Raw genomic sequence first — 11,771 nt, forward strand, 5'->3', positions numbered from 1 at the left:
GGAGGCCGGGGGGACCGGAGCGCGAGCGGAACGGCCGGGGGACCCCTCCGCCTTCCCCCCCTTCCCCCGCGGTCGCGGCGTGTCCCCTTTTAGGGAATTCTTTCGCTCTCGCTGACTCCAGTGCGGGTGGGGCAGGACGAAGAGGGAGCGCTCCATTCCACTGGCCGGGCCCCTGGCCGCCTCCGGCCCCCCAAATCTCTACAGTTCTCTCCACCCCTCTCCCCTGCACCTTCAGTTATGTAAACAACCCCCTTCCCCTCCCCGGCGCTTAGCTCCGCACCTCCCCAGGGGGCAGCCCCTACAGTTTCCTGAGGTTGATGGGGTGAGGGGGAAAGAGAGGGGGCGTCCCGGAGCCCATGGTCCCCTCCAGCTCCCCGACCCCGACCCTCTTTGTCGCCCTTCCCCGCCCCCAGACAGCCCCAGAGGCCCTGGGTATTTTTAGTATTGTGACCTGGGCGGCAGCGCTAAGAGCCTTTCCCAGGAATCGGCGTCAGCGCCTCCCTCCTCCGCTCCCAGCCCCGGCCACATGGTCTCCCCACACTTCCTTGGCCCTGCCTGGCCCACTTGGGTTTGTGTCTCTCGCGGCCCACCCCAGCGCCGGTGGAGCCGGCCAGGGTCTCAGATATGCCGAGTCCAGATGAGGTGGGGAAGGCAGTAGGCGGAGGATGATGATCTGGTCCTCAAGCTTGATACTCTCTTGCCTCGGGTGATGAGCTCAGGAAGGGAATGGAGCGAATCCGAGTGAATGGCGTTCTGGAAAGCTCTCAGCACTGGGGGCCAGAAGGCCTGGTCTGAACTGCACCCTTCCGACTGCTACTCGATGCCTAGTGGGGAGATCAGACATTGAGATGTGTCAGAGGAGAGGAGCTCAAATAAAGAGCCGTGGGGGGCAGAGAAGAGATGGTGTCCTCTAAAGAGCACGGGGGCCAGAGCTTTCCGTTTTACAGAGCACCTTCACCGGCTGTGTCTTGCGCTGGAGGCAGGTAGGAGGATGATGCCATTTTCAGATGCGGAGACTGAGGCTGGAAAGCTGACTTCCTTAGGGGCAGAGCCAAGTCTAGAAGTCAAGTCTGTGATTAAAGAGCAGGGTTTGGAGGGGATGCTGGTGGTGGTGGTGGTGGTGGTGTGTGTGTGTGTGTGTGTGTGTGTGTGTGTGTGTGTGTGTGTGTGTAGAGAGGGAGAGTAGGGGAGGGGGTACTTTAGCTTTCGTCTGGGTTTTGAAGAATGGCCAGGAACCAGAGCTGCAGCCTGGAGGAAGGGACCTTCCTCTCTTCCCCAGCCTTCTGAGGAGGGGCTGGGTCCATTAAGTGGAAAAAGTGCCTCCCCCATCTAAGCTGAACCAGCCCTTCCAACCCCTCTCCGAAGGGCATGATGCTGAGACTTGGCCATTGACTGCGTTCCCTGAATACAGAGGAGCCTCTTTTGCTGTGCCTGGAACTGGCATCCCCTTTGTGGAGCTAGGGTCAGCCCCGCCTCTGCGTGAGACTTGTAGTTTGTGGTAATGGACTTTGTTTTAGGAAAGGGGAGGTAGTCAAGTCCAGAGGCCCCAGTGCTGGGATGCTGGCTGCAGGGGGGCTCCCCAAGCCCAGGCCCCCACGGAATCCCCTCTCAACTTCATAGCTGTACTTGCTCTTCCAGGAGCTGACATGGACCCAAATCCGCGGGCAGCCCTGGAGCGCCAGCAGCTCCGCCTTCGGGAGCGGCAGAAATTCTTTGAGGACATTTTACAGCCTGAGACAGAGTTTGTCTTCCCCCTGTCCCACCTGCATCTCGAGTCGCACAGACGTAAGTTCTGAATCCTGGGGAGAGGGACTAGGGTGGGGCAGGGAGGAAGTCCTATAGGTCCTGAATCTTGGTACCTTCCCCCTGGTTTTCTTGGCCCTCTAAACGTCTATCTCCAGACTTGACATACGTCTCTGACCATCCTAACAGCTCTGGCCTGGCTCCTCCTGACTTGCCTCCTTCTTGATCTGCAGCCCCCATAGGTAGTATCTCATCCATGGAGGTGAATGTGGACACACTTGAGCAAGTGGAACTTATCGACCTTGGGGATCAGGACGGAGCTGACGTGTTCTTGCCTTGCGAAGATCCTCCACCGACCCCCCAGACATCTGGTACGCCCCTTTACTTTGGGCACTTGGGCCCTGGTTAGCCAGAGCCGGATGTCAGGGCTCTGAAGTGAGGTTGCAAGACTGGACTGGGGAAGTATGCATGCAGGGGCTGGGAGTGGGCATTTCCGCCCATGAAACAGCTGTCTGTTCTGATTTTAGGGAAGTTGACCTTGAGGGAAGCTGGGTTACAGATCCCTAATCCCAAACTCTAGGAAGGCCTAACCCCCTTAGCCTTTGTCAATTTTATATTTGTGAAATTAATGTAGTTAATTAACATAATTAAAATAACATAAAAATATGATTTTTATATTAGACAACTTAAGCAGTTTTAGTCATCTTAGTATTTATTTTGTACTTTATTAGGTTTCTAATACTGTGCTAAGCTATTTTACATATATTATCTCAGTCCTTACAATGTCCTATGAGGGCAGGTGGGATTATTCCCATCTTATAAAGAAGGACATTAGAGGGACTTCCCTGGTGGTCCAGTTGTCAAGACTCCAAGCTTCCAATGCAAGGGGCGTGGGTTCGGTCCCTGGTCAGGAAACTAAGTTCCCACATGGCATGCGGCCAAAAAAAAAAATATATATATATATATATATATATATATATATATATATAAGAGGGACATTAGACTCAGAGATATTGTTGTCACATAGCCAGAAAGTGGAAAAGCTGGATTCGAACCAGAGCTATCTGACTCCAAAGCCCACATCCTTAACCAATGTGTGTGTGTGTGTGTGTGTGTGTGTGTGTGTGTGTGTGTGTGTGTGTAGAGAGGGAGAGTAGGGGAGGGGGTACTTTAGCTTTCGTCTGGGTTTTGAAGAATGGCCAGGAACCAGAGCTGCAGCCTGGAGGAAGGGACCTTCCTCTCTTCCCCAGCCTTCTGAGGAGGGGCTGGGTCCATTAAGTGGAAAAAGTGCCTCCCCCATCTAAGCTGAACCAGCCCTTCCAACCCCTCTCCGAAGGGCATGATGCTGAGACTTGGCCATTGACTGCGTTCCCTGAATACAGAGGAGCCTCTTTTGCTGTGCCTGGAACTGGCATCCCCTTTGTGGAGCTAGGGTCAGCCCCGCCTCTGCGTGAGACTTGTAGTTTGTGGTAATGGACTTTGTTTTAGGAAAGGGGAGGTAGTCAAGTCCAGAGGCCCCAGTGCTGGGATGCTGGCTGCAGGGGGGCTCCCCAAGCCCAGGCCCCCACGGAATCCCCTCTCAACTTCATAGCTGTACTTGCTCTTCCAGGAGCTGACATGGACCCAAATCCGCGGGCAGCCCTGGAGCGCCAGCAGCTCCGCCTTCGGGAGCGGCAGAAATTCTTTGAGGACATTTTACAGCCTGAGACAGAGTTTGTCTTCCCCCTGTCCCACCTGCATCTCGAGTCGCACAGACGTAAGTTCTGAATCCTGGGGAGAGGGACTAGGGTGGGGCAGGGAGGAAGTCCTATAGGTCCTGAATCTTGGTACCTTCCCCCTGGTTTTCTTGGCCCTCTAAACGTCTATCTCCAGACTTGACATACGTCTCTGACCATCCTAACAGCTCTGGCCTGGCTCCTCCTGACTTGCCTCCTTCTTGATCTGCAGCCCCCATAGGTAGTATCTCATCCATGGAGGTGAATGTGGACACACTTGAGCAAGTGGAACTTATCGACCTTGGGGATCAGGACGGAGCTGACGTGTTCTTGCCTTGCGAAGATCCTCCACCGACCCCCCAGACATCTGGTACGCCCCTTTACTTTGGGCACTTGGGCCCTGGTTAGCCAGAGCCGGATGTCAGGGCTCTGAAGTGAGGTTGCAAGACTGGACTGGGGAAGTATGCATGCAGGGGCTGGGAGTGGGCATTTCCGCCCATGAAACAGCTGTCTGTTCTGATTTTAGGGAAGTTGACCTTGAGGGAAGCTGGGTTACAGATCCCTAATCCCAAACTCTAGGAAGGCCTAACCCCCTTAGCCTTTGTCAATTTTATATTTGTGAAATTAATGTAGTTAATTAACATAATTAAAATAACATAAAAATATGATTTTTATATTAGACAACTTAAGCAGTTTTAGTCATCTTAGTATTTATTTTGTACTTTATTAGGTTTCTAATACTGTGCTAAGCTATTTTACATATATTATCTCAGTCCTTACAATGTCCTATGAGGGCAGGTGGGATTATTCCCATCTTATAAAGAAGGACATTAGAGGGACTTCCCTGGTGGTCCAGTTGTCAAGACTCCAAGCTTCCAATGCAAGGGGCGTGGGTTCGGTCCCTGGTCAGGAAACTAAGTTCCCACATGGCATGCGGCCAAAAAAAAAAATATATATATATATATATATATATATATATATATATATAAGAGGGACATTAGACTCAGAGATATTGTTGTCACATAGCCAGAAAGTGGAAAAGCTGGATTCGAACCAGAGCTATCTGACTCCAAAGCCCACATCCTTAACCAATAAGATAGATATTCTCTTACTTAAAACTGCTATTGGGCTTCCCTGGTGGCGCAGTGGTTGAGAATCTGCCTGCCGATGCAGGGGACACAGGTTCGTGCCCCGGTCCAGGAAGATCCCACATGCTGCGGAGCAGCTGGGCCCGTGAGCCATGGACGCTGAGCTTGCGCGTCTGGAGCCTGGGCTCCGCAATGGGAGAGGCCACAGCAGTGAGAGGCCCGCGTACCACAAAAAAAACAAAAACAAAACAAAAAAGAAAACCTGCTATTTATTGGTGGTCTATGTGCCAGACAGTTATGAGCATTCTCAGATTTCATCCTCAAAACCCTCTGGAATGTCGGGGTCCCTTTTTTACAGAGGAGGGGCAGAGTCCTTGAGAGGGAAAGTAAGTGACTTGCCCAAAGCTACTCAGTAGCAAGGAAGTGACATAGGTAGAATTTGAACTCTTGACTTGATTGACCTGACTCTAGAGCCCAGATATGGTGCGGTGAAGTGGAAGGAACTGGGAGTCAGGAGCCTGGCCGGGTGACTGGTCAAGTCCCTGCTCCCCTCTGGGCCTCAGTGTCTCCTGGCCAGAGCGCCTCTAAGAGTCCTCTGAAGCCCTGTTCGTGGCCCTGACAGGCTCTTCTCTCTGGGCAGGGGTGGACGATCGTCCCGAGGAGCCAAGCCTGCCAATGCCCACGGCAGACAGGACCACATCCCGCACTTTCTCCTCGTCCTCTGACTCCTCCACCAATCCGCACAGCCCGGATGTCAGTGATGGCGGAGCAGACACGCCCTTGGCACAGTCTGACGAGGAGGAGGATGGGGGAGATGGCAGGGCAGAGCCTGGAGCCTGCAGCTAGCAGTGGGCCCCCACCTACAGACTGATTGAGCTGCCTATTCTCCACTTGAGACCCCAGGCCCAGCCAGAGCGCTTCGGAGAAGACCAGACTCTTTACCTGCAGTAGGCACCAGAGGGAGGAAAGGACGGTGGGTGGTGTACCTTTCTGGGAATTAACCCGCTCCTGCTTTACTGCTAACCTTTCCCTGCTGCAACCTCCCTGCCAGGTTTTGGCTTACTCCTGAGGTAGGGCCTGCAAGTGAGGAGATGGAAGACGAGATAGGACAAGATGCCACTGCTTTTCTTAGCACTCTTCCCTCCTCCAAACTATCCTGCAGTCTCCTGATAGAGTCTCCTAAACCAGTGTCTCTAAAGGGATGTGAACTCCTTAACACTCCCAGTGAGATGGTACTCCAGCCATCCTGCTTCCTTACATCCTTTTTGGAACAGGGCACGGTATGAATAATAAACAGATAATAATATGCCAACCATTCTACTTCATCTGTTCACATTGTACAGATATCAAACCCAATACATTCCTTTAGCTCTCTAACCAATACCACCTTCCCATGACTCATTTACTCCATGTATTCAAGAATTGGAATTAGCTGCAGATTTGGAATACAGTTTTGAACAAGACAGGCTGCCTGCCTTCATGGAGGAGAAAATCAAGTAAACACCACAATTCACAGCATAATAAGTAGCATGCTGAGGAACTGTTCTGTTACCAGAAAATGGGCATCTTAACCTAGCTTTTATGGTCGTTGAAGAGCTGACTTTTAAGCTGGGATGCAGAGGATGAGTAGGAGTTAGCCAGGTGGGGCTGCAACCCAGGCAGAAAGAGCAGCTTGGAAAGACTTTAAATGGAGAGAAAAGTCCTGAGGAACTGAAAAACATTCAGCTTGACTGAATTGTTGAATTTGAGCAGATGAAGGGAGAGGCAAGATTGACAAAGGTCAGGTCATGAAATGCTTTGAAGCCTGTATCAAGTTTTAGTTTGCTAGTAAAATATCAGTGACTTAAGATATAAATTTGGTTTCCTCATATAAAAGAAGTCCAAAGTACAGGGAGATATGGTCGTTCCACAGTTATTGGACACCAAGGTCCTTCTTGGCTCTTTTTGCGCAGCCATCTAAGGCCCATGGCTGGAATTCTCATTGATACCTCATGGCTAAAATGGCTGTTGAGGCCCCAGCCATCATGTCTCTGAAGCTGGTAGAAAGCAGGAGAAGAAATTAAGGATGGGCAAAAAAGGCACGGCTTGCTGCCTAGTCCCACCTCAACAAGCATTTTTGGAAGTTCTAACCAATAGCGTCCACTTACATCTCATTGGCCAGAACTTGGTAACCTGAGGGATGTTTCATTTACAGATGTTTTATAGACTTAGAGACACAACATTATCTAGAAGAAAGGAAATTCTGGCGTTTGGAAAGACAATAACCCTTCAGGTTTCAATTACCAATGCGTCTGATTCCTATACTTCCTGTCAGACCTCTCAGAAGCACCCTGGCTACTGCAGAGGCTGGGGTAGTCCTTTGGTAGAACACCCTGCTGTCTTGATAAAATCAGGGTTATGTTACTGATAAGCAAGAGGACAGCAGTCATTGGGTAGATAACTAGCAGTTTACACGTTACGACTTTGGACTTTATTGGGAGTAATGAATGATTACAAGTGGTTGATGTTGCTTGTTCAAAAGATAATTCTGGCTGCAATGTAGAGAACATACTGGAAGAGGACAGGCTCCAGACAGACATAACACAGTAATCCAGGCAAGAGACAAGGGTGGCCTAGAAGATAGTGGTGATGATTAGCTTAACTGGATTGAGGCAGGCTATGAGCAAATAAATGACATTCATTCAATAAATATTAAATGTCAGTGTTAACATGTGTAAGACACTGAGCTTGGCCTTGGGAATGTGGTAGTGGCACAAAAAAAAGAAGAAAAAAAGACCCCATTCTGCTCTTATGGAGTTCAGGGTCTATTGGGGGCCCAAATGTAAAACTGCAACTAGGACTAGTGCTAGGAAGGAGTTAATAGCCTATTAAGAGAGGTCAAGAGGTGTTTGCCTGGAGGAAGTGGTTTTGAGCTGAGATCTGAAAGTGGAGTAGGAGGTAGAGTTTAGGGGGAGAATGGCTGCAAGGACTCCTGGTAGAGATGTACTGATTGGAGGGGACCAGAATGGATGCCTGGAAGCCAGGAGATGACTGTAGCCATCTAGATAAAAATGGAATAGGGTGGAGGTGGGGCGGTTGTAGAAAAGTGGAAGGAATGGAGAGATATTGGGGAGGCAAATTTCAAAATATTTTCATAGGTGGGTGTGAGAGAGGAAGGGCTCAGGGGTGCCATCCTTGCTTCTGCCTTGTGCAGCAGGATAATTTGGAGGCTTCTTCATCCGGATGGGGAGTTTAGGAGAGCACTAGGTTTGGGGAAGAAGCCATAAATTGGGTTTTGGACATGTTGAGTTCGAGTTGCTTTTGAGACCAAGAAGACATTTTGAGTAGGCACTTGGACCCATGAGAGTGGAATTTAGATCAGAGGATTGGGCTGGAAAATCAGTAGGTGAGTTATCAGTGCATAGGAGGTAAGTTTAGGTATGGGTGCAAGTGAGCTTGCCCAGGGAGAGACTGGAATAAAAGGAGGGTTATAGGACCTAGCCTTAAGGAACATCAAGTCATTTTTCATATTAGAAAAAATAAATCATTCCACCTCCCTTCATACATCAAACCATCCATGGAGTCAGTGACCTTCGGCCTAAATCCCAAAGCTCTTTGTACCATCCAGGCTGAGTGACAGGGTGCAGTCTTCCCAATAGCCCCATTTTGCTTCCACCCCTGTAGGAGGCCATTGTAAGTGACAGTTCTTAAGTGCTTTTCCTAGAGCTACTGAAAAACTTGTGGGAGTTCTGTGTTCCTTTTGTCTAAAAGTGTCTATGTCCAAGTTGAGATCATCCACTAAGCTGGGCCAGGGCCCAGCCTCATGTTAAATTTTGTGGTTTTTCTGGGTTGCCGATGACTTTGCTGCACACAGAAGACATGGTCTCTGTCCTCTTGTTCTTTGTCCCTTCCTTTGGAGTAGCGAGGCTCAGCCTCCTGTCTGACTGCGGCTGAGCCTTCTCCTGGGGTGCACCCCATAATATCCACAGCTCAGCTCTGAGGGCTTCTCAGCTCCTGGGATCTCCCCATTCTCCTCCAAGGTGAATGATGGGAAGCTAGCCTAGCTTGGTTGCTGTCAGCATGTCAACAACCCCAGGCACACTATGCTAAGATCTGTGGGGTCTGGGGCAGGGAGCCTGTCTGGGGAGAGGGATCTGCAGCCCTCTGGAGAGGTGGAATTGTTTGTGAGCCTATGGGGAGCCTCCAGTTCAGCTGCTATGAGCCCCAGCCCTGCCTGGGAAAATCTAGGGTCAGCTGAGACCCCAGGACCACTTCCTGTTTGGACAATGACCTCTTCTTCTGCCAAACCACAGGGGCTTGGCTGGCCTTCAGAGCCAGAGCCAGCATCTCCAGCTGACTGTTTCATTTGAGGCCACACAGGGCCCTTGGAGATGGGGGATGATTTGGCTCCAACTCCGAGGCAAGCAGCCCAGCTATCAGTCTCCAAGCTACAGTGTGGTGTCTTCTGTCCATTGCATAGACTTGTCATAGACTCTGGAGAGGAGGGAAAAAGACAGACTCCTCCTGTAGAATCCTGTGCTGTGGAGGAAATAGGAGGGACCATATCTCAGGGGAAGATTCCCAGGACGGCTCACACTGTAGCAGTCCCCAGTGGTGCACAGAACTTGATACTGTGAACAGTATGGCGGTGTGGGGACAACATGGAACGGTGTTACGATGTTTTCTTGTTTGTTCATTCAAACATTACTGAGCCCCCACTATGTGCTAGCCTCCTTGCGTACACAACAGAAACACTAAGGTGGCCAAGAGCTCTTCCAGGAAGAGACATGGCCACAGATAACGGAACTATAATGTGGGCTGTAGCACACTAGAGAGGGAGAAGGCAAGTCTTCTCTGGGGGTGGCTGGGTCTTGAGTGATGGGGACAGGCAATTTCAAAAGGAAACAAAGCATAGAAGTACAAGGTAATCATAACCATAACAGCAACTCCCTTAAAAAATTTGTTTTTTTGGGCTTCCCTGGTGGCGCAGTGGTTGGGAGTCCGCCTGCCGATGCAGGGGACACGGGTTCGTGCCCCGGTCCAGGAAGATCCCACAGGCTGCGGAGCGGCTGGGCCCGTGAGCCATGGCCGCTGAGCCTGCACGTCCGGAGCCTGTGCTCCGCAATGGGAGAGGCCACAACAGTGAGAGGCCCGCATACTGCAAAAAAAAAAAAAAAAAAAAAAATTTGTTTTTGAAGTTGATAGTGTGGACTTGAGTTCTGGCTCCATCACTCACTGTGATCTTAGGCAATTGTCTCAGTTTCTGTACTCAGTTTACTCATCTGTAAGATGGAGATAATAGTGCCTGCCTCATAGAGCTCTTTGAGTAAAGGTTAGTTGAGGCTATTAAGCACTTACTACATTCCAGATTCTACATGTACCTAATTTCTGATCCTTACAACAACCCTGAAAGCAGGTTTATCCGTTTTACAGAGCAGGAAGAGTGGCACTCAGATCGCTCATGCTCATATGGATTAAAGGCTGGTGTGGGGATTTGAACCCATGTCTGTCTGACATCTAAGCTCGTGGCCTTCCTTCTATTCCATGTCTAGTGGGGCAGGAACCCTGGATGTAAGTAGAATGAGGGCATAATGAGACAAAGACATCTTTTTGACACTTCCTCTCCAGTTGGTCAGGGGTATATCTAGGCAGACCTGGCAGACACCAAATCTCTGGTTCTTTAGAGCCACATGGTTGTCAGTTTTACCAAAAGACTGTCTAGAAAATCCTTCATGAATGTGTACCCCATTGGGCAGGTGGAAAAACCAAAGCAGGAATTGCTTGGAACTCCTACAACTCAAGTCAGCACAAAAGGGGAGAGGTGGAAAAAGATTTTAACAGATCTTTCGCAAAAAATATATGAATGGCCAAGAAGCACATGAAAGCTGTTCAACATCACTAGGTACCAAGGAAATGCAAATTAAAACCACAGTGAGATACTACTACAAACACGCCCACGTGGCAAAAACGAAAAAGCCCCACAAATTAAATGTTCACCAGAATGTGGAGCAATGGGGACTCTCATACATTGTTGGTACAAGTATGAAATGACACGTTGTGGTGAAAGATCTAGCAGTTTCTTGTAAAATTAAACATATACCTATTCTTTGACCACTCCTAAATATTTACCTAAAAGAAATGTAAGCATATGCCTACAAAGAAACTTGTATAGCAGCCTAGCTCATAAGAACTAAAAACTTGAAAGAACTCAGGTGTACATGGACAGAAGAGCAGATAAACTATGGTATATTCCGACAATGTATGAATACTACACAGAAATGAAAAGACACACACTGCTGATACATGCAAGAACATGAATGATTCTCCAAAACATTCTTCCCATGAAAGAAGCCTTTTACAAAAAAAAGTACACATACTATATGATGATTTCATTTATACGAAGCTCTAGAACAGATTAATCCATTTTCTGGAGAAAAATCAGAACAGTGGTTGCATCTGGAAGGCAGGGGTCACAGACATTGACTGGCAAGGGGCATTAGCCAACTTTCAGGGATTTTCCAGACATATCTTGAAAAGAGTTACACAGGTGTATCCATTTGTTGAACTCAATGAATGTGCACTTCAGAGTTGAGCATTTCATTGTTTGTAAATTTTACACCAAAAGAAAAATGTAAACAACTATTGAACTCTAGTTAATGATATGCATGCTGAACTATTTAAGGGGAAGTGTCCTTATGTCTGAAATTTCTTTGAAATGCATCAAAACATAAGATGAATTGGGGGAGATAGAGGCTGATATGTGATAAAACAAGTGCAGTAACATGTTAATAGTGGAATCTAGGTGACGGGGATACAGATGTTCATTGTAACAGGTATTCATCCTTTCAACTTTGTTGTATGTTTGAAATTTTTCATAATAAAAGGGTGAGTTATTTGAGGGTTTTGCAGTAAAGTTCTTGGCTAGGCTTAGGACAGGGCAAATAGAGACACGAAGCTCAGGGAGACAGGAGCCCGGCAGTGTGACCTTGCAAAAGTAATAACATTTTTCAGTCTGTTTCTTCAACTATCACGGAGGCACAGTGGCGGTCGGTATTATTAAGAACTTTGTCGTGGGGAAGGGGGTCCTCAATCCAGGTCCCAGCCACGCTACGTGCCCACTGCCCTTTGTGCCCTATCAGCGCCCCTTTACACCCAGCAGCCCTTCAAAGGCCTATCCTGGCAGTCGCTGTGGTATCCGCACCCCGGCTTCCGGGACGGCGCCGGAAGTCGCTTCTCAGACGCTCTT

General features: G+C 49.0%; 1 protein-coding gene and 1 pseudogene across 2 annotated transcripts in view; both read left to right on the top strand.

The window, feature by feature from the left end:
• LOC103081161 (dysbindin domain-containing protein 2-like) overlaps positions 1-5,861 on the top strand; it is a 7,510-nt gene extending 1,649 nt beyond the window's left edge. The window contains exons 2-4 of one of the 2 annotated variants that reach the window (XM_007464791.1): positions 3,356-3,499; positions 3,691-3,828; positions 5,187-5,861. In XM_007464791.1, coding sequence (XP_007464853.1) covers positions 3,361-3,499; positions 3,691-3,828; positions 5,187-5,392 — 483 coding nt within the window. In that variant the 5' untranslated portion in view covers positions 3,356-3,360 and the 3' untranslated portion in view covers positions 5,393-5,861. Of the gene's footprint in view, positions 1-3,352; positions 3,500-3,690; positions 3,829-5,186 lie in introns of both variants that reach the window. The other variant, XM_007464790.1, reaches the window with a different exon arrangement.
• On the top strand, positions 746-2,152 carry LOC103086763 (dysbindin domain-containing protein 2-like; annotated as a pseudogene).
• Positions 5,862-11,771: the final 5,910 nt, after the last annotated feature.

The sequence above is a fragment of the Lipotes vexillifer genome, unplaced genomic scaffold (genome assembly GCF_000442215.2).
Source record: "Lipotes vexillifer unplaced genomic scaffold, Lipotes_vexillifer_v1.1 scaffold53, whole genome shotgun sequence".
Lineage (NCBI taxonomy): Eukaryota > Metazoa > Chordata > Mammalia > Artiodactyla > Lipotidae > Lipotes > Lipotes vexillifer.